Below are 23,399 nucleotides of genomic sequence, written 5' to 3'. Positions count from 1 at the left end.
CAGGGCTGCACTACAGCCCGCCTCCACCCTCCTCAGGGCTGCACTACAGCCCGCCTCCACCCTCCTCAGGGCTGCACTACAGCCCGCCTCCACCCTCCTCAGGGCTGCACTACAGCCCGCCTCCACCCTCCTCGGGGCCTGGGGACCACCTGGCCCGGGGCGGGGCTACGGCCACACTGCCCGGCGGTCCACTGCGCTGTGAGCAGAGGCTCAGGCCCCAGCGCTAGTGGCAGCACCGGGCCTCGAGGACGCGTCCGGGGGCACAGGGAGAGGGTCCCGTCTGGGGGTGCACTGGCTCGTCTACGTGCCTCTATAATTAGAGACTTAATGAGGCCTCAGGATATTAGCCTCGGTGTTCTAGACTCTCTGGGGTGGGGGGGGGGGGCAGAGACTGAGAGTTCATCAATCACCTTTAAGACACTCATTCAATCCATTGTCCCCAGCCTGTTGCGGCGCTGCATTATGCAGATCGCACAGCGCTCACCTGCTGGCCGTCCTCTGACCTGCTGCGTAGCGGCCGCGCCCGTGGGGCTGCTCCTCCGTGCTCCTGTGAATACCGGATGGCGCTCACAGGAGCCAGCAGTTAATCAGAGCATGTATCCCTGTCAGTCACTTAGGACTTACACCGCAACAGGTACACGAGTTCAACACACAACCCTTTGGTTGGTTTCGGACTATTCCACCACGTACTGAAAGTGACCGTCTAAATACAGTGTCATGTATCCAACCAACGCCAATATAGAGAGTGACAATGCAAAGCATGATTACCATTACAATTCAGGTGCGTTAATTACGTTAGATAGCAGATCGAATTAGAGTGAATTTATTATTAAATTAGCTACATCGTTTATCTAAATGAAAGGATGAAGGTTATTGTGGGCAGGCCAGGACAGGGGAATCAGATCAGCGCGCTAGCTGGAGGAGAACACCATTAGACCAGCACTGATCACAAACACCGATAGCATCCTACCTCAGGCTGGGCTTACTGAGATAATCCAACTATCAAGATATATATTATGTATTAACTGAGAACTGAGACAAACTAAAGCACTTCCAGTGGAAGGAGCTTATTTCCTGACGGCGTCGATAAAGAACATTTAATAAATACACGGAATAGTGTCGCACTTAGATTTTTATATCTCTTGACTCGTAATCTTTTTTTTTTATCCAGGCCGGTCTACATTGAACGCTAACAGATTCTGGGATCAGTTAGCGTGAAGCGAAATCCTTTTACTGCGGCGGCGGCGGCGGAGCGCCAACGAGGCGTTCTCCCTGGCGAGGCCAAGTCTGTTTGAACGCGTCCGTGTCAAGACGTGTACTGGAGCACCGCGGTGCGTCACGGCTGCCGCCTGACGCCGCCCGCCGCTCAGAGCCCCCGCAGCCCCGCGCGCCTCGGGCGGCCGCCGCCAAGCCTTCCTTATTTATGGGGGGTGGGCAGGCCTGTGGGCGTGGGACGTCGCCGCTCGGTGATTGCGAGTGTATTACAGGGCTCGCACGCGGGCTGGACGCCAAGTACACTGATGGCGCTTTGTGCAGATGCCACAGGAGAGGCTAATAATTGCGTAATGGGGCGTACAAAACTTGGCAGATAAGCAGATGACCTGTAGCCAACTATTAGCTAGCAATAGTAGAGCTCCTGAGGGGATTTCAGCGTTGCTTCTTCCATGGAATAACACACAACGCCGCCCCCAGAAATAAAACAAGAAAGACAAATTAACTGACGGCACGGAGGCTAAATGAAATGCACCATCATCAGCTACAGTAAAGTCGTCCAAATAAAACCTGTCATTGAATCAAGGGCCGTCTCTGTCCCCCCACGCGCGGGGCAGCGCGGGCCAGTCACATGCAGCGAGGCTTAGGGAAGCTCGCTGGCTAAACGGGTTGTAATTCTATTACGCTGCCCGCGATGAGGCGCGCTGGTAATATGATTCCTCTCCTTAAAGGATATCGCTGTGGACTGGTTATGACGGCCTGGTAATGAGGAGGATTATGGGGGCTGTGAGTCAGCCGGATCATGGGAGGAGGGGCGGGGGGGGGGGGGGGCTGCAGAGATGTCAGCGTCCCTCGCCACACATTGTTTAACGACAGCACAGTTACAGCCCGAGAGGAGACAATGTGTAGTGTGATGTCTCTGTGTGTGTGTGTGTGTGTGTGTGTGTGTGTGTGTGTGTGTGTGCGTGCATGCGTGCGTGCGTGCGTGCGTGCGTGTGTATAAGAATAAAGAGTCCCGAAACAAGTGCCATCTTGAAATCTTTGGTCTGCAGGAAATCACGCTGGTTCCCATGGCACCGGGACAATAAAACAAAGGCCAGCGCCACCTACCTGTAGTGCACATGTGTGACGGTAGCAGGCCGGTAGCCAAAGATCCAGGTCTGAATGTCCATGGGCCGGGCCTGGGGGTAGGCTATAGTCACATCCACCACCCACTGTAAGCCCTTGCGTTTATTCCCTGGGATGGGGGAGAAGCATAGAACACATCAAATGATATTCAAGACTATGGAGGCGCATCTGTCATTGGATAATATGTACACAGAAACTTCCAGTGGATGTTGGAATAGGTGTCTCCTGCTAGGCAGAATAAGAAGATGAGTTATAAAATCATTAAATCAGTACATTCATCAGGCTTTATTTATTTATTTGAGACAACCTGAGCTCAAAGTGCCGCCCTATATAAAGGCCCCTTCAGCCTAAACACTAGTGATTGACCGATACATTTTATTATTTCCCGGCATGATTTACAGACAGACAGTTCTATAAATGTCGCTTTTTTTAAATTGAGACTTGTAACATTTGTTATCACCATTGTGCCATTTCTATGATGTCAATTGAAGGAGCAAAAGTAGCATCGGCTCCAAATATCAGCTCAAGAAAATCGGTTCAGACTGAATGACCGATCGCTGACCGGAACGACGGGTCCCTATTGGTCGAGCCCAACCACACACCAGCTCGTTGGTGTGTGTAACGCGCAGTGTCCCTGTCGCCCCAGTGCACCCGGGGCCCCGGGAGTCATCAGGATCCGCCCTCTGACTCATCATCCAAATCCATAGCAGGAGGCGGCGCTGACACCGCCCGCAGCACAGGACGCCACGCCGCCAGGGAGCCTGACCGGAGGGGCCCGGCCGCGTGGAGAGGCCTCCGTCAGTTTAAACGAAAGCTATTTCTGTCCTAACGCCAGACGGACTACACACCGGGCGCTGAGGGGAGCACGGCGTGGCTGCTTCAGCAGAGTCAAGTCGGAACGCCCAAACACCAGCGACGCGAGGGGGGGGGGGGGGGGGGGGGGGGGGAACACCTCCAGGGCCTTGGGCCGCCGCTCGGGTTACACGATGTCTAAACAGACAGCCGGGGGGGGGGGGGGGGGAGGGCCGTGTGTACGACGGCACACCTGAATGACGAAACACTGCCGGGATACCAGCGGGCTGAGCTCATTTCCGACGGGGGAATAGGTGCAGCTCTCTTGTTTTCTCTGCAAACACAAAACAAGAGCTTGAGGGTGGCACGAGCAAATACGCTACGTACATCAGCAGACCGCGCAGGGCCCCAATCACGGCACCTGTAGGCGTGTGTGCGGAAGGGGACACGCCCTCGTCTAGTCGCCGCGGTGACGAGACGGCGTCCTCTGCCTGTGCGCGTGCAGGGGGGGGGGGCGTGTTTTACAATGCTCACGTCGATATCCCTGGAGCCATGAAGCGGCTGCAGACACTTGAACCTTACCCACAGTGCACCTTTCAACACTGCTTTCATTATTGTGATTGTTGTATAACTGACGTAGCAGTGGTTTATCATCAGCGGTTTACTGCCCGTCAACGGGGGGGGGGGGCCCCGGTGAAACAGACAGAGCACAGCAAAGGACAACGGGGGGACATGGCACCAGCGTGGCTGACACGGCGCCACGCACACAGGGTCTACATCGAAACCCTGTTCTCTCAGAATGGCCCCGATTGTCTGCAAATGAGTCAGCAGCATCTGGGCACCTCTGCAGAGCTTCCAAGGGGGGGGGGGGGGGGGGGGGGGGAAGAGAGAGAGAGAGAGAGAGAGAGAGAGAGAGAGAGAGAGAGAGAGAGAGAGAGAGATTCCGAGGGAGAGAGACAGAGAGAGCTATGCTTTTGATAAGCCAGGCGCGCAGACAGTGCACGGTGGTAAAGGGGACACTGCTCTTATTTTAATGCCATTAGTGAGACGGGCGGATTGTGTTGCGGCAGTGAGTCCCTCCCTCCGCTCTGTGGCGGAGGGGACTATCCCGGCACGCAGAGCGGAGGACGACGGCTGCAAGAGCAGAACAGCAGATGCTTGACAAACACACACACAGACACGCCACGGTCTGCCCTACCGGAAGCACAGCTCCTGACTCCCCACACACACACACACACACACACACACACCTCATTGGTCTCTGTTTTACAAGGCTGAGGGATACTTATTGCCCTGGACACCTCCCCCCTCCCCCCCTCCCCCCCTCCCTAGCAGTGCTGAGCCCGGAGGACAGAGAGCTGCGTTAGCAGGCCCCCGTCGGCCCCAGACAGGAGCCGCCACACACCGACCAGGCGCTAACGTCGCTCTGAACACAGCACAAAATGGACTCTGGGGTGAATAGCTCAGCAGGCAGGTTTGTCGTATGCGTGGGCCAATAGGAAGTTTAGCACTTCGGCCATAACTCCCCCCCGCCTCTTTGGAGAGGGAAAAACACACAGACATGAAAAAGGACCGTACAAAATAAAAATGATATACCTTTGCAAAAGGTTAACAACTTGGTAACCTCGGCAGAATCTGTCTGCAGACCTCATTGGTTGCGTTATGGAGTGGTAGCTAGGCAGAAGAAATGACCACGACTCCACAAATGGCCACTCAGGATCCAGGATCCAGGAGCCCCCCCCCCCCCCCCCCCATAGTGCTGTGGCCTCACAGAGGACGGCGTGACGGGGAGCGGTGATTTAACGCTGCCCCGCTCTGAAGGTGTGGCGCTCGGCTCAGGGCCGGCGCAGACGACATAAAGCACCCGGTGAGGGACACACACACGCACACACACACGCACGCACGCACACACACACACACGCACACACGGCCAAGTAGAGACGAGAGCATGGGTGCAACGTCATCCCGTACAAATTCAATAACCGATTATTCAAAATCGTGATATAAGAAAAGACAGAAAGAGCGAGGAAGAGGGAGCGTGGACCAACTGAAGAAAGAGAGAATTCAATGCGTCGAGAATTCTGGAAAAAAAAACCCTGAAACAAAGACAGCATGCAGCTGCCAGAGTCGATGAGCGCGGGGGGGGGGGGGGGGGGGGTTTGACAACGGAAAGCAGAGCGGTCTCGGACATCCGGGGAGACGTTCCCGTCTGTCTGCGGCTAGCTGGCTGTCGTGGCGTCGCCCGGTCAATTATTTCAGGGAAGGAAATCCGCTCCCGGAGGGCGGGGGGGGGGGGGGGGGGGGGGGCCTCGACGCAGAGCGGGACGCTACACGGACGGCTCCACATGTCGGGTGAACGGGGACGAGCGTGGGGAGTGCATCTGATACGACGCCGGCTACAACGCCGGGCCGTGCTTTGTATGGGCTGAGCCCGGGGGAACGGGGGTCAGAGCGGGTTACAGAGAGGAGCGTGTGTGCGTGTGTGCCAGGGGGGGGGGGGGAGAGGACCTCAGCTGACTGCCAGTAAAAGATAAACATTGTGGTTGTGGAGGGAGATGAATCCTCCCCCATGACTGTGCACATGCAACGCACGATGGGCCAGAGCATGATGAGGACCGTTAATGAGCATAATCATGTTTTGGCCATCGTCCCGGTGGGTTCTAACAATATCACAAAGGACAGGCCTTACTCGTCACACTGATTCAAGTTCCACTCAAGTGCTCGATTCAGTTTGTGAAAAGCACAAACAAATCCCTATAGCGTCCGAGAGAAGACAGAGGCTTCTTTGTCTCCGCACTCTTCCTGGTTGATGTCAGCCGAGGTGCAGGGAAACGGTGCACAGGGAACATGCTTATCACTACACAAACAATGATTGCAGCTTCCTGTTTAAAATAGCGCTCCTATGTCGAAATAACGACATTTGTGAAGGACGGGCCAAATCAAAGGCAGTCCGTTCTAGTCCCTTTCGATTCCTAATAAAAACGAGTGACTTTCAGAAGCTTGTGGCGGTGACTTCCTCCACCTGCACTCTCTGGCCCCCTGTGCGTTTTTACACAGCGTTCCTACGGGGTTATTTTCCTTCTCTCCAATTAAACCGCTAATGATCGAAGACGCCGAGCCTCGCTAGCAGGAACAACGAGGGGTCCGCCGCCCCCAAAAGACACCAGGTGCATTGTGGGAAAGAGAGGAGAGAGAGCGAGAGCGAGAGAGAGAGAGAATTGAGATTGAAATAGAAGCAGAGCCAGAAGAGGTGTGTGTATGTGTATGTGTGCACGAGTGTGCGTGTGTGTGCGTGTGTGTATGTGTGCGTGTGTATAGAGCTGCGCAGTATAATGTCGATCTCCATAGTGCTGCAGAAGACAAACGCAGACGCAGAAAGGAGATTGCTTCCACCAAAAAGGTTCCACCCAAACCCACAATCACCACTGCCCGCCCAGGACCACTCTGCCCCAAAACACACGGGTCCAGGATGGGCCTCTTGGCCCACCTGAAGACCATAAGGACCAAGAGGAGGACACACACACTCCACCTGAAGACCATAAGGACCAAGAGGAGGACACACACCCTCCACCTGAAGACCATAAGGACCAAGAGGAGGACACACTCCACCTGAAGACCATAAGGACCAAGAGGAGGACACACATCCTCCACCTGGAGACCATAAGGACCAAGAGGAGGACACACATCCTCCACCTGGAGACCATGAGGACCAAGAGGAGGACACACATCCTCCACCTGGAGACCATGAGGACCAAGAGGAGGACACACACCCTCCACCTGGAGACCATAAGGACCAAGAGGAGGACACACACCCTCCACCTGGAGACCATAAGGACCAAGAGGAGGACACACATCCTCCACCTGGAGACCATAAGGACCAAGAGGAGGACACACACCCTCCACCTGGAGACCATAAGGACCGAGAGGAGGACACACATCCTCCACCTGGAGACCATGAGGACCAAGAGGAGGACACACATCCTCCACCTGGAGACCATGAGGACCAAGAGGAGGACACACATCCTCCACCTGGAGACCATAAGGACCAAGAGGAGGACACACATCCTCCACCTGGAGACCATAAGGACCAAGAGGAGGACACCCTCCACCTGGAGACCATAAGGACCAAGAGGAGGACACACATCCTCCACCTGAAGACCATAAGGACCAAGAGGAGGACACACATCCTCCACCTGGAGACCATAAGGACCAAGAGGAGGACACACATCCTCCACCTGGAGACCATAAGGACCAAGAGGAGGACACACATCCTCCACCTGGAGACCATAAGGACCAAGAGGAGGACACACATCCTCCACCTGGAGACCATAAGGACCATGATGATGATGTATGTGCGTATGTGCGTCTGCGTGTTTGCGTTACCTGACTGGCTGGGCGGCCCGCTCTCGCTGCTCACGCTGCCGTTCTCCTGCGGGGCACACAGGGTCCGCAGGATGACCTGGGTGGCGCCGAGCCGCGGCAGGGTGACGTGGGTCAGGTGGGGCAGCGAGTTCTTCTTGGCGAACGCCTGGCTGGTTTCCCGCCGTTTGCGCAGGAAGCCCCCCTCGGGGAACAGCACTACCCACTTCCGGTCGCGGCTGTGGTAGTACCTGTCCAGGTGGTCCTTCAGGTAGATCAGCTGCTTGTCCCGGTGGGCTTTACCCTGGAAGCACAGAGAGCACATTCATTCACCCTTCATGATAGACATATACAATGAACCAAACCAACCCATTTCTGAGTGTAACCGTAAAAGGCCTGGCACCATTAGACCCTTTTCAAAGAGGTGACCTTGTGGGACGAACACAAGTGTCACTCATCACACTAATATGGGTCCGCCCCTTTTATGGACCAGGGGCTCCGATGTAAACCGTTGACAATAATCTTTTGGGTGCTTTCTGATCCCTGGCTAAATTTCTCAGGGATCAGAAAAAAATGCAACAACACCTTTTTGTTTTCAGGTATAAAGAATCTTGTATATTCATAGAGTTTCATCTTATATACATGCAGCACGAACGTTTGACAAATAGTATTAGCAAAACTAAACTACAGGTGCACGTGAATGGACTTGTAATTGGGCTGTGAAGACGAGGATTACAACGTCTGTGGCAGCTACACAAGACGATAAAGACTCAGCAACGCAAACCAAAAGAAAATGAAATGGAAGCGACCTGGCAAAATCTCTTCTCAATAGTAACCTAGTACATGGATGTACAATGAGAAGGTGGACAGGACTGAAGCTCAGCCAGTGGGTCTTAAATAACCCAACGCAATGTTGAGAATTGTACTTGTTATGTTAAACTTTGTGTTCTTAGTAAGATTACATGAAGGAAGCGTGGCGAGGTAGATGTCAATCAAGTTGGCCTGGGACACTCCCTGTCAAACTTGAGATCAAGTCATGATCAAAACGTTGTTTTCTACCTTCATTTATACTAGAACGAAGGTTCATGCACAATCTTTTATATTGTTGGGACTGGTAAAGACTTTAAACAAAAAAATTGCCTGAAAATCCAGACCCACATCTAGAAAGCTGTAGGGTCTGGCAACGAGTGATGAAAACGGCCCAACTCGAGGGGTGGCACCAAGCATGCATTTGAAAATATCACTGCACGCAATTGGATAACACTATGACCAATCAGAAGAATACAAGGGGTGACGTATCCAGACCAGCGGAGCTAACCAATAGAGACTCATGCCGTATCCGGCCGGTAAAACAGCAACGCTTTTGGCCCGCCTATATCAGATACACCGATGTGATTGGTTAATGTTCTGGGCCAGGGGAATCGGGGAGTGAGTATGTTGCTCGTTCCCAAAGTGACTCGCTGAGCAAATTTAAATTGTGCTCACGCGAGAACTGGATTTCTAGGGTAACAAAAAATAGGAAATAATGGTGATTTTCAGTATCTAAATCTAAAAACTAAAACTAAAGCTCTTCAGACCAGGGCATATAGTGTGGGGTGACCATTGGCTAAGCAGATCAAATCACCATTGTTAACTCTACCTGTGAATGATCCTTGTGTTGAGGGACACGTGTGCAAACTGTACTTTGCTTCACCTTGGGGTCATTTCCCATGGCGACCAACGCCGTTTGCCTGCGAGGCGGACAATGCATACATTGTTCTGTGTGCATATTGACAATTTATGGGCTGGGAAAGGGCGGAGTGTCCCCAGGCAGTTAAGGATGTAAAAGAGTATTTGCCCTGCAATTAGCGCTTGAAACCTCGTTGAAAGCGATCAGGGTCCACTGAGCAGGCTCAGAAGTAAGTCATAAACAACGTCAATTTTAAAGTTGAATTTGGTGCTCCGAGAGCATTCAGTCCCTGCTCCGAGGTCATCCAGAGAGTCTGGCGGCCGCCCTGCTCCCTCTCTGTGCCGCCGCTGTGCACACAACGCAAGGGGTCGACCTTCACATGCATGAGGAGCTCTCTCAGGCCGCGTGTGGCTGGACGTCTGCCACGATCTACAGTGTGTACTCCTCGTGAAATTAAATGATCCGCCTTGATACATCCAGATAATAGTCTGAATGAATACCTACCACACACACACACACACCATCTTATGAACCACCAGTCCTATTCTTTGTGCATACATAAATGTAGTCTCTAGAGATTAGTGATCGACCGATATATCGGCCGGACGATATTTGAGACTTGTAACATTTGTTATCATCATTGTGTCATTTCTATGATGTAAATTGAGGGAGCAAAAGCAGTATCGGCTGCAAATATCGGCTCAAGAAAATCGGCAGCCCGTATCGGTCATCGGTTAAGGCTGATGAAAAAAAAAATCGGTCCATATCGGTCGACCCCTACTAGTGATGCTTCGTAGTGTAGGACTGTCCACAGAGGGGTGGGGACAGCCTGCTCTGTCTGCCTCGACAGAGAGAGAGAGAGAGAGAGAGAGAGAGAGAGAGAGAGAGAGAGAGAGAGAGAGAGAGAGAGAGAGAGAGAGAGAGAGAGAGATAAACTTTATTTATCCCGAGGGGAGATTCAGGAGGTCTCTGGGGTCCTGCTGGGCCTAGTGCAGGACTTACAACCTTCCTGTTTTGGTTGAGGACTGTTCATATTGAGCTGAGAATCTGGAAGTGAACCAAAACCTTGCATTGTTATCAGTAAAGCATTGGATTTGAACCCACTTACTGGAAGGTTTGGAGACTGAGCCCATGTTTGATTCAGTTTGTTTAGTTTATCAGAACAACAGCTTTTATTGCGAGCATTACGCAAGCAATCCTTTTAGATTGGACGATCTTTTTTTTGCCATAGAGTATTTTTTATATTTGTTGACGTAAATGTGCAGCCCACCTCAGATCAGGAAATGAATGTTTCACTGATAAAGAATCCATGTTTACTTTTATTACAATAACAACCATTTCTCACATTTCTCCCGAGCCTCCAGAGTTCAACGATGTCTCTGAACGAAACCAGCCCCCGAAAGAGGCACGCCCCTCTTCTCCCCTGCAAGACATCCAGATGCTCGACGCCGGTCACACAGCTGCCCGCTGGCTGACCGGCAGCCGGCCGTTGAAGGGGCGGGGCTTGCTGGGAGGCGTGGCCTCCTCCCTTCCTTCACATCAGCGGCGGGCTGCCGGTCACACAGCGGGCAGCGCGGCCCCAGCTGCCCCTACAAAGCAAAGGTCAGCCGGCGCCACGGGGCTCTGGCGGGGGAAACACTGAGCTACTGTCCCTCGACGGAGGCCATCATCCACGCACACGCTCAGAGGACACGCGCGCACCGGCTTCCACCGCTGGAGCCAGCCGATGACCTCTGACCTGGAACCCCCGGGCGCCCCCCCCCCCCCATCCCTGATTCAACCGAAACGAGGAGTTTAAAAATAGAAGTATGCTGCGTTCGGGGAAAACCCCGCCCGCCCAGCAGCTCTTGTAAATTAGGAAGGTCCGCTTTCCGAAAGCCGCCCATTAGGGCTGTCACTTTTGAGAAAATACCAAGTTTGAACGTTGAATATCGAGCAACATATTCGAATATCTACGAGCCCCCCCCCCCCCCCCCGTAAAGGAGATTCAATCACAAATGTAGAAGACATAAACAGGACTAAGGTCATATCCTGTTTGTTTGAAACAGTATATCAACTTATCAAGTGCCACTATGCATATCACAAAATTAGGCTATGTGATATGCATAGTGCAGTTCCGGAATCGGAACTGCACAGCGCAAACAATGACGTGACAACTTAAACAGGAGACAGCAGCAGCGGTACTAAGGCATATAGCCTATCTGCAAGAAATTCATTTCTTAATGTTTTTTGCTAGAAACACCAGTCTATCAACTTGATCAGGATCAAGTGCGGCTCTCTTTTTATTCACGGTGTACACGTTGGGAGCGCACAGACGTGTCTGGCACACACAGGGATTTGCGCGTCAATGTATTTGTTGCAGCCCGTGTCTCTCCACCAATGCAGCGTGTTGCTGACAGCGGGGATGACTTGGGGTCGTAATTTACCGCTCAGGCTGGCTGCTCCGTGCGTTATCCATTTTCGAAGTCAGGATATATTATTCTTATAATATATTATGCTTGATTGGAGCGCCCGCGAATGGATGAGATGGCAAACAATAAAATAAAAAGTCAAAACCAAACGGTCTAATCATAGACTGTAAAAAATGCGCTACACAACATGGCATTTTAAAAACCGGTTCGATTATATATATTCGAATACGGATATGTCACGTCATATTCAAATGAATATTCGAATATCGAATAAAAAGCCCTACTGTCCACTGGTTTATTTTGCGACCGTTCACATGAACAGCCACGGCGATCTTACCTGTCTGATGAAGAAGTCTCCGTGTATGAGGGACACCAGACCAAAGTTGGTGTACTTGAACACATGGTCCATCAACCACATCATCTTCCTGACCACCTGATAGGATACAACAACAACACATCATCAAAACACACAGCACACACGTCTCCAGAGCACCACCGCTCTCCTCCAGCCTCCCGTATCATCCTTATCCCTGTCACAGCGCAGGGAGAAACCATTTTGTGGCCAGCGTTGCTCCCCCCCCCACCCTTTAGCAAGCACCATGCAGTCTCAATCTCCACTAGGCCTGGGCGATAAAACAATAAATGATTGTATTGTGATAGACTATTGATCAATAATCAATATAAAACATGTTCAATATGTATATCGATAAGAGACTGGACCTCTGAATCTAGCAGCTGGGTTTGTTACACAAACACGACTCCATACTTATTTACAACATTTGAGTGTTTTTCGTTGTTGTATCGACATTGGAGTATTTATCAATGGAGAACAGTGGAAGGTCATATTAAGTGTTGAACAGAAGTGTTTAAATCCAGCATGGTAATTCCTAGTCCTCTTAGGTCATAGAAGCGATCAATATGAAGTTATATCGTGATATGTCTTTCAGCCATATCGCCCAGGCCTGCCCTCCACCTCCCCAGCTCTGTGCTGGGGCCGCAGTGGCGGACCTCTCGGGTAATGTGTGCTCCGGTGCCAGGAGGAGAATCAGCACCACGGAGGCAGTGGTTGAAGGGGTCATCATGTCCCCACGTTTGTGTGTCACGTTTTGGGGGGGCCCCCCCTGCCCCCACCTCCCATGGCCATACGATCCTAGGCCCTTTGCAGGGACACTGCTCCCCACCGCCTGGCTCAGTGTCCCAGGCCGAAGCAAGAGGTTGGGTTACAGTGTGGGGAGCAGCTTGTTGTAGCAGGGAGATATATCATTTCAGTTCTCCTGCTGAAGAGATTGACATTTTGTGCTTGTGTTTTTGTTTGAATAATCATCTTGTCCCCCCTTCAATACAGCTACGGACTGCCAGATGGATTCATTATATTTAGATCCAATCGATTTCCAACTACAACAAACTGACAACAAATTCAAGGGCAGCAAATTTAAACATGCTCACGCCTCAAGTGAGCCACAAAACCCCCTTATTGATTAAGATGGTCCCATAAATTGAGAACGATAAACCACACCCAAGACTGCCTTTCCTACCATCATTGAACTGCTAAGCTGTCATTTCCATGCTAAACCAGATGCCTGTATTTGTGACAGTGAAGTCGAAAGATAGCAAACAAACACTTTAAATTGCGATATTTGAGACCGGTTCTAATCCGAGTCTTCAGGATTAGTTTGGGCATTAAGGAGGTCTCGGAGTGAGCTGCAGTCATCAGACGGCACAGGAAGCAGACAGGAACAGTTATCTTGCAGATTAATGCATCATGTTGCCACCTTGCAATTGCATGCTCATGTAACTTTGTAATTTACTACCTCACAAAAAATGCCCTGCCCTCATTTGATAACAATTTTTACGCTACCCAGGTCGTAAGATTTACAATACCACCACACTTCCTCTAACCAAAACACACACACACTCTTTGATACCCAAACTCAAATTTCACATGCAAATGTATCCATTTCTAACCCAATACCAACATGTTATATCTCAATCCTCAGAATCCTCTGCAACCAATTGCATCAAATATAATATATAGAACCTGAACTCTACCATATATTTTGACTTCACTCTAAAGTTCATTCATAAACAAATGTCAGCCATTTGATATTCCAGCAGCTACCATCGATGGTCACATGGGTTCAACGGTCTGCTGCCCCGTCCCTGATCCTTTCAGGGGGGTCAAGGGTCAGACAGTGCACCATATTGAAGGCCACCACCCTTTGGGCCTGCACACCTCTTGTTTCTTTTAAGTGTCCGGCCTCCACTTGATTTGATTAAGCTAAAACAACAGCTCTGAAATCAGCAGTGGGAAGTAGTGGCGACGGAGTCTGCCTTCACCAAGAGGCGCGGGCCGCGTCCGAGGGGAGCAGAGGGGCCGTTTCATTAGGCCTGAGCCATACGGCTGACAGACATATCACCATATAGCTTGATCATATTGATCACTATTGATCACTATTGATAACTGTAATGACCTAAAACACCATGCTGGATTTAAACACTTCTGTTCAACACTTAATATGACCTTCGTCTGTTCTTCATTGATAAATACTCCAATGTCGATACAACAACGAAAAACACTCAAATATTGTAAATAAGTATGGAGTCGTGTTTGTGTAACAAACCCAGCTGCACGATACGATCATTTATTGTTTTATTGCCCAGGCCTAAGTTCCGCATTGGGTGGAGGCGTGGGGGGAGCGGTGCTGCGGGTGACGGGGTGGAGGCGTGGGGGGAGCGGTGCTGTGGGTGACGGGGTGGAGGCGTGGGGGGAGCGGTGCTGTGGGTGACGGGGTGGAGGCGTGGGGGGAGCGGTGCTGTGGGTGACGGGGTGGAGGCGTGGGGGGAGCGGTGCTGCGGGTGACGGGGTGGAGGCGTGGGGGGAGCGGTGCTGTGGGTGACGGGGTGGAGCTGTGGGTGACGGGGTGGTGCTGTGGGGGGGGTGGAGGTGTGGGTGACGGGGTGGAGCTGTGGGTGACGGGGTGGAGCTGTGGGTGACGGGGTGGAGGTGTGGGTGACGGGGTGGAGGTGTGGGTGACGGGGTGGAGCTGTGGGTGACGGGGTGGAGCTGTGGGTGACGGGGTGGAGGTGTGGGTGACGGGGTGGAGGTGTGGGTGACGGGGTGGTGCTGTGGGTGACGGGGTGGAGCTGTGGGTGACGGGGTGGAGGTGTGGGGGGAGTGGAGCTGTGGGTGACGGGGTGGAGCTGTGGGTGACGGGGTGGAGCTGTGGGTGACGGGGTGGAGCTGTGGGTGACGGGGTGGAGCTGTGGGTGACGGGGTGGAGGTGTGGGGGGAGTGGAGCTGTGGGTGACGGGGTGGAGGCGTGGGTGACGGGGTGGAGCTGTGGGTGACGGGGTGGAGCTGTGGGTGACGGGGTGGAGGCGTGGGTGACGGGGTGGAGGCGTGGGTGACGGGGTGGAGCTGTGGGTGACGGGGTGGAGCTGTGGGTGACGGGGTGGAGGCGTGGGTGACGGGGTGGAGGCGTGGGTGACGGGGTGGAGCTGTGGGTGACGGGGTGGAGCTGTGGGTGACGGGGTGGAGGTGTGGGTGACGGGGTGGAGCTGTGGGTGACGGGGTGGAGGTGTGGGGGGGGCGGTGCTGTGGGTGACGGGGTGGAGCTGTGCGTGACGGGGTGGCGCTGCGGCCTCTCCTTACCGTGCCCTTGTCCTGCAGGCACATCATGAGCGTGCACACGTCCCCCGTGGCCTGGTGGTTCACGATGACCATGGCTTCGTCCTCCGAGAGGGGCCTCACGTCGTCGCCCCACTCCGTCACTGCAGGGGGGAGGAGGGGGGAGAAGAGAACGTGAGGGGTCACTGTGGGGTCACGTTACGTTTCAAGAGATAGAGCATGTCAGGTCAACGTCAAAGTCGGGTCACAGGTGGGCCATATTGATTGGGAGTTTTAGTCAAACTGATCCAGATTCAACAAAAGCCCTTGCGTTGGCCTAGCGTTGGGAGGTTGATGGTTTTACACTCACTAGCTGAAGTCCTAATAGACACGTAACACAAATATTAGCGGAGCAAAACCACTGTTTGAACAATGCTGGCAGGTCGTTACACGTTAACCCACAGGCAGGGCCGGGCGAGCTCTGAACACAACAGAAACAGGACTTCTAGTTACACTTTGGAAAGCTGTCATCCTCCCTCGATTAGGGTGGAATTCAGCTATTTTTGGGAGTATAAACGAAGCCTGAACTGAAAAGATGCCAAGCCGTTCAGACATAAAGCCTTGAGTGCGAGAGGCTCGTGTTAGAAGAACTGCACGTTATTGGTCATGGTTAAACACGGCAGGAATCACCAGAGCAGTGGAGTGGGGTGTATTAGCATTCAGTCACACAACTCCCCACAGCTATACAGTGAAGCCACAACATTTACCTCCCAAAGCATCTCTGCGAGGCTGCTCCCATAAGCAGCCACCTTCCTGGTGGTTCCCCTCTCATGAGGACACCCAGTCACCTTGTGTCTTTAGAGTTGGCTACTTCAGAGTCGCAAAAAGTCAAAGAACAGAACTGATGGAAAAGTTGACTGCTGTTACCCTATTGCTTTATTTTATACACTGAACTACCACGCCAAACGTAATGCATCCTACAAGCCTATTTTGTATGCAGTAAACTACCACTTGTATCCAGTAAACCTCGGCTTGTTTGCAGTAAACTACAGTTTGCATGCAGTAAACCTCAGCTTGTATGCAGTATACTACAGCTTGTATGAGCCTATGGGGATTCCCATTTAGCAGTCAAGTCGCATTAAGATCCACAAAAGCTGCATCCCCATTTCTAACACTAGTGGTCGTTCACACTCTATTGTCATGGAAAAAACTGCACCGAGTGCCGCCTGAGTGGATGCTTAACTCCATCCACGGCTTTTAAATAGTAAGAGGTCACGTGTCGAAGGCCACATGGCTCCATGTCCGGCGGACGGCCAAAGGTGTTGAACGCCACATTCTTATTTACATGTTGACGCGAAACACGATCACAAGGTTACTGGAGACGCTTGTTCGGCGCCAGGTGGGACCGCTCTCCGTCTCCGTACGCAGCCGATACACCTGGACACGAGCCAGGGGAGGACAGGGCCTCGCCGGTCGCCCGTCACCGTGCTTCAGACCAGGGGTCCACCCATATGGATTTTTTAGGGCCGATGCAGATACTGATTTTTTTTCCATCAGCCTTAACCGATGACCGATGACGAATTTCTTGAGCCGGTATTTGGAGCTGATGCTGCTTTTGCTCCCTCAATTGACATCATAGAAATGACACAATGATGATAACAAATGTTACAAGTCTCAATTTAAAAAGGGAACATTTATTGAACCATTAAATCATGACGGGGAAAAAAATAAAATAAAATTTAAAAAATTGGCCGATGCCGATACACGTAGAAAACGCAAATATCGGCCAATATATCGGTCGATCGCTAGTTCAGACTCATTCTAGGTTCCTGCCAGGTGAGGGAGTTGCGGTTGTATCGATCAGCTACAGCAGAAGAACTGGGGGAGGGGAGGGGGGAGGGGGGGCACATAGCTGGCTATTCACCGCCTGTCCATTCATTTGCATACAAATCTTTAGGCGGTCGGGGGAGGCGAGGGTGGTTTAAAGGGGGGGGGTTTAGACTGGGATGTAATCTCAGTCGTTGGATTCCCCCAACCCCCCGAGGGGAAGGGCCTTGCTTGGCGGGGTTTCCTCTCTGTGATGCTAAACGGCCAACTGCCTTCATCCAACCACTCTGTAGCCTCTCATCTGACCCGTTAGGCAGGAGCGTTTCATTGAAACAACAGTGGCGTGTACGTTCTGCGGTTGCACAAGATGACGGAAATGACGGAACGGAGTGCAGACCATCGATTATCGGATTAGAAATACAAAGCGGTCTACGCAGCCATGGCTTTCAGAAACATGTAGAAATATCCAAAATATACGATGCAACGACAAAGTAGTTGTAGTTTGTAACTCTGAGCCATCTCTGTTGAAGTGGTTTGTTTACCATCGTCACTTTTGCCCCTCCCACCCACTGCGCTGGTTCGCTAGCACCTAGCCACAACTAGCGCAAAACCAATCAGAGTATGGCTCAAATCCTCAGACCGCCAACGCTCTCAGACTTTGCAATTTGATTCGGGCCAGACACCGTCCGCCCGGTTCCAAAAGAAAAGCTTCCAACACAGCTCAACACACCCAACAGATTTGTTCCCGAACTCGTCCGAGCCTCCCCAAACGTTTCAGATAACGGTTGGGCCAGTGTGTAGCAGCCTTAATGCCTGAGGAGGGGTCGGTGGTCTCACCTACGGTGTAAAGCAGGGGAGGGGGTGGTGGTCTACACTAGACCCAGGGTTTAAAGCAGGGGAGGGGGTGGTGGTCCAGACCCACAGTGTAAGGCAGGGAGAGGGGGTGGTGCTCCAGACCCAGGGTGTAAGTGGGCCAGTAAGCGTAATGTCACTGAGAGCTCCTGGGGTGATAGGGGCGAAGACAGAGCAACCGACCATCACAAGGTGAAGGTGTAAACACAGCACAATAGGACTGCTCCCTTTTATACTGCAAAGCAAGCAAGCAAGCACTAACCCAAAATGATTCCCGAACGCAAATGGAGCCTATATAATTTCCCAGCTGCAGCATGGTTTGAACATGACCCGGGCTGTCAGCCTCAGGACACATGTACTGTATGTGCTTTACTTGGCTGCTGCCTTATCCCACGTTCAAAAAAGCACCGACAGCGAGACATGTTGTGGGATCATCAGTTTTAAATAAACACCCCTCGGAGGCAGCGCTCTCCGATCCTGTTTTGGGAACACCTAGTAATCCGTGAGCCATTCTCTACAGTCTACACCTACACTTTCTGCTCAAAACCTAAAAAAGGTAAACCACTTAGCCAGCTCAAGGCCTCTGGACGGACAGAGATCAGTCGCCCAGAGCATCGGGGTATCCTAGAATACACCTCAACAGGAGACATCCCATCTGTCACTCCTCTGTGTGTGTGTGTGTGTGTGTGTGTGTGTGTGTGTGTGTGTGTGTGTGTGTGTGTGTGTGTGTGTGTGTGTGTGTGTGTGTGTGTGTGTGTGTGTGTGTGTGGGGTAATGAAGACAATGTCATTTTTACAAGGAGCCCCCAAATCATCATCATCATCATCATGCCAAAGTCCATAGCATTGGAACAGGGGCAATATGGACGGGAAAGAGAAGGGTCAGCTGCCAGAGAGGATACATTAGGGAGATTGTCTTTGGGAGATGACACAGTTAGCCAGCAGGACAGCCAGCAACAGTGTCTAATCCAGTAAGGGAAGGTCAGCTAAATGGTGAAGCAATGACCTTGACTTCTTTTCAACCTCCCTTTTTAGGCTCGTGTCGACCCTCTTCTCCGGCCGATGCATGCTACAGCGGTACTACAGATATTGTTTTCAGCATTGATATACGACCAAACACCTTGCATTCTTTTGAATAGCAAGGAACACATTCTACAGATTCCCTGCAGGCTAACCACAGTTCACAGGGAAGGGAGTTTCTCCTAACAATAAGTAGTTATGGAGGTAGCATAGCCCAAGGCACAGAGAAATGTAAATATTTTTTATACAAGTTTGTCAAGGTGTTACAATCACTTCTCCAGCCACGGAATACCACTAATATATAGTACTACTAGGAAGACTGCTGCTTGCTGCTTATCTTTGCAGCGGAGGGAAGGGGTCTAGGAGAAATAGTACAAAAATATGTGACCTGTGCTGTTTGAATGACTATAGGCAAGCATGTAGATGGAGACAACTTAGTTCCTGCAAAATGCTGGTTTTCTGGTTTTCTACACTGCCAAGCAAGCCCTCTGTGATGGGACATCCTGTAACTCCTTTCATTTGACAGTTGCCATATGAGCGCTATTCATTTTAGTTATTACACTGTTGACAACAAAAAAAACACATTATGTTGTCATCTTAAACAAAGGATTTATGAAACATCCTGACCCTCACCGTAGAGATCTTACCTACAATTCAGCTTTAACACACATCTTTAAAGTTTTTCTCTTTAAGAGGTCTGATTGATGCAGGTCTGTTGGATGGATTGTAAACATGACGAAAGGACACCAATGTGGCCTCCAGATCAACCCATCACCACCCTGAGGTGGATCAGCCCTCAGCGAGAGACGTGGTAGAACTCCTGTTCCAGTACAGAGCACACAGCTTCCAGGTCCAGGTGTGCCCAGCCACCTCAGTTATAGTAAAATAAGCGGTATAATATTTTTTAATGATGCCAGACTTATGTGGTGATTAACGGCACGCCCCAGCTTATCCGTGGCCTGTGACATCATAGCCGTGATCAAGGTCCTCGGAATGGCATCGCAACATGGATCTGGAGGGCATGGTACATGCAGGACGTAAGTAGCACACTGGCTCTATCATCATCCTGACCCAACCCATTTTCCTCCCCTTTCACAAGGATGGTCTCGACCTAAGCCGTCAGGAGAAGGGACATGCTATATATTTCTTTCCTTCTGCTTTGCAAAGATGTGTGTGCAAGTACAGTAAATAGAAACAATAGGACAATACAGGGCCTGTGTGACAGTGATCCCTTTATTTGGTTATCAAATGATATCACCCGTCCAATGGTCCATTGTAATGCCTTCAGACTAACTGAATGCCTCCCCCATCACTGAAACTTAACCACAATCATACATGCAAATTGCAGAGGTTTATTTGAGTTATTTGGTTTGAACATCCGCATACGGACATTGCTGCAGCTCCAACACAGTGTATGTGTGCGACAGCATTACAAGGCCTGAGTGAACATGGCATGGCAGTAGGACTTCAGCTTCACTGCTTTAATTCTGATTAAGGAACATCCCTTTTTCTGTATTACACACACACACACACACACACACACACACACACACACACACACACACACACACACACACACACACACACACACACACACACACACACACACACACACACACACACACACAGGTGAGAGAAAGGTCACAGAGACCAAACCCGATCAATGGGTGCCTGGGCGTCCATGCTACAGGAGAGGCAAGGCTGCATTCTGGCCAGGCGTTGGCTGTGAGTTTGAAAGGTTCATGTCTGAGCACTTGTTGCAGCCCCACAACACAACAGCTCACTCATCAAGTGCTATACACAGGTGTTCATTACGTGATTGTGCACTTTTAAACCCGATTTAAAGCATAAATACGTGAATACGTCACGTCAAAACACTATCTGCATTACCCATCGACTTCCCTGCAAATGCACTATTTCCCAATTAGGATCCATCAATTGATTTATAATCCGTATTGATAAGGCAGCATTTTTGGGTCCCACATGATCACAGCCTGACCGTGCTCAGAGTTACTGGCATGTTTGTAAACATTCGCAGTTCCTCATCTTCCAACCAGGTGTTCCATAGGCAGAAAGCGTTGCATTATTTATTAGCAGGCCATGTTCAGCACTTAGTAATTTGTAAACATTTAGCTTGTGGTCCGGTGCAACCGAACACCACTGACGGAGCTGAATCCCTGATAAACATTAGGCCAGTTGGTTTACAAGGAACCAACAAATCAGCCTTAAAACAACTGTTTGAAAACAACTGTTGGTATGTCTGTGTTATTATAAAAATATTTACAAGATTGCCATTGTCATTCAAGTGAATAAGCCAAACATTGTACATATCCTCCTCCTCTTGTTCATGAATAATTTAAATCATTCAAAATGGAATGCATAGACTATTCTCAAAGATCACGCGCCACAATAAAAACACCACACTCTAGATATAACATGGTCTCATCATAAACAAAGCTGGGAGAGGGGGAGAGCATCCAGACAGAGGGGAAACGACCATAACAGCAACAGTCTTTGCAGCTTCACAAACCAGTTTTAAGTCACTGGACACTTTCAAACACTCTGCCAACAGTTGTGAAAACATGTGTGCATGCAATGTGGTCAAGGCTGCCGAAGCCTCTTACCTGTATACCCTGCGACCCAGCCCCACGAAGACACCATGGCCAGCATCCATTTGAACATAATTCCTTCAATGTGCCAAAACGCAGGACTGTCCCATATTTTCAGCGGTTGAAGAAGTATAAGGTATAAACAGTAGGAAGGTATGGCTACAAAGTTGTTGATGAACATAAAAATAAAACGAACGGTGCAATTCAGGAGAACCCAGCCCAGCTTCCGGGCGCCGTCCAAGAGCTCCGCCATCCTGGTGCACACTGCCTGCAGAGAGACAACAGCGGTGGTTAGCCTCATGTTTACCTTCCTCCACACCCAACCACAAAGAAGCCCGCTACCTCGTCAAGCAGAGAAGCGGAACATCACGCCAGCACTCGTTACTGACATGAAAAGGTTTCGATTGTGTGTTTATATAGCTATAGTAACAGTATGGGGAACTGAAATGTTGAGGACACTGGCTCTTCGCCGCTTGGCTGTTGGTCGAGCTATTCGGGGGTCTGGGGTTTCCACAATGTGCAACGAGGGATTGAAAACTATCTGCATCACATTTAAAGGAAGTTATTGTTATGTGCATCGTTCTGTTACTCGCAGATATCAGCGTGTGAGCCAATAACCTTTTGGTAACACGGACTGGGAAGAGGGGGCACAATGGGACCGGGGGAGGGGGGACCACACTGGGACCGGGGGAGGGGAGACCACACTGGGACCAGGGGAGGGGGGACCACACTGGGACCAGGGGAGCGGGGGGCCACACTGGGACCAGGGGAGGAGGACACTTCCAGAAGCCAGGAGGAGTAGGCGTGCTCCCCAGCCTCCATTAGGCTGAGCTAGCATAACGGGAGCAGATGCTCAGGACATGTCATGCAGGAGGAATGTTTTAAAGCGCCCAGTATCAGCCGAACACTACCCCTCCACACCCTGCGGGGGGTCTGGACCCCCCGGGGCGAGTCCAGTAACGTGATTGAAACGAACCAGCAAACGATTGAACGAATACAGCCCAAATACAACGCGACAGAACGGCCAATCCTTCATGTGTGAGTGGGAGACGGAAGACACCCACTGGGTGGTACTTACCACACGAACGTCACTTAATCACCCGGAGGACGGCAGAGATGTACGCGAGGATGGGGTCACGTGTGGCTAACCTAGCCTAGGTGAAGTTAGCAACGGCGCTAGTTAACGTTTTAACACGTCTCGCTGGAATCCGTGCAGCCTCATAACGGGGTCTGAATACAGTATGGTGTCGGGGTCGGATCTCTCCCGGCCGTTCGCTCGTCGCAGAAGGGATCCGATCATGAGCGCTCTCTGCTCGCTAGCTGGCTAGCAGGCTACGACTCCGCCGTAGCTGGGTCGCTGGGTCCATCTCAGTCGGGGTGATTCCACCGATGAGACATCATCCTCCTCCAGTTAGCTAGCTACTGCGCTCCCAGGGGCGGCGGGACGCGGACGGGAGACGACGCCGTTTGTGCACACCGAAGCTCGCCGAGTCCGATGGTTCTCATAAAACCGAGACTAAAAGACGCATCGTGTGCGGTGGTGGTCGGGGGTTTGTCCGTCGTGTGCGACCCGTTATCTCTGCCCCGCGTCGCCTCGTAACGGAGTACGGAGCCTCTGAGCTGCTAGCGACCAGCAGCGACCCAGTGCGCAGATCAGTGTTGCCAGATTGGGCAAGATTTCCCGCCCAATCTGGCAACACTGGCTGCAGCACGCTACGGCCAGTGTTGCCAGATTCGTCGGGAAATCTGATCCAATCTGGCAACACTGGCGCAGATGCCAATCAAACGCAATCTCGTAATATCATTACTGGTCCGGTTCATGTACAGGCTGCTGATGGTGAGGATCACGGCTTCACCCCGTTCTCACCAACACGGCTAGATAAAAATGAACAGGACTGTTAATCTTTTCGCGTT

General features: G+C 51.4%; 1 protein-coding gene across 1 annotated transcript in view; it reads right to left on the bottom strand.

The window, feature by feature from the left end:
- Nucleotides 1–23,089, bottom strand: part of lpgat1 (lysophosphatidylglycerol acyltransferase 1) — a 39,071-nt gene extending 15,982 nt beyond the window's left edge. Inside the window, exons 1-6 of the mRNA XM_084484108.1 lie at nt 22,564–23,089; nt 21,501–21,753; nt 15,224–15,342; nt 11,909–12,004; nt 7,516–7,795; nt 2,323–2,449 (exon numbers count right to left, since the gene is read on the bottom strand). Of these exons, the coding sequence (XP_084340234.1) occupies nt 2,323–2,449; nt 7,516–7,795; nt 11,909–12,004; nt 15,224–15,342; nt 21,501–21,738 (860 nt within the window). The 5' untranslated portion in view covers nt 21,739–21,753; nt 22,564–23,089. The remainder of the gene's footprint in view (nt 1–2,322; nt 2,450–7,515; nt 7,796–11,908; nt 12,005–15,223; nt 15,343–21,500; nt 21,754–22,563) is intronic.
- Between the last annotated feature and the right edge of the window lie 310 nt (nt 23,090–23,399).

Source organism: Micromesistius poutassou (assembly GCF_964030765.1).
Source record: "Micromesistius poutassou genome assembly, chromosome: 19".
NCBI classification, from domain to species: Eukaryota; Metazoa; Chordata; class Actinopteri; order Gadiformes; family Gadidae; genus Micromesistius; species Micromesistius poutassou.
The sequence above is the reverse complement of the archived record's forward strand: the minus strand, read 5'-3'. Positions and strand labels throughout refer to the sequence as shown.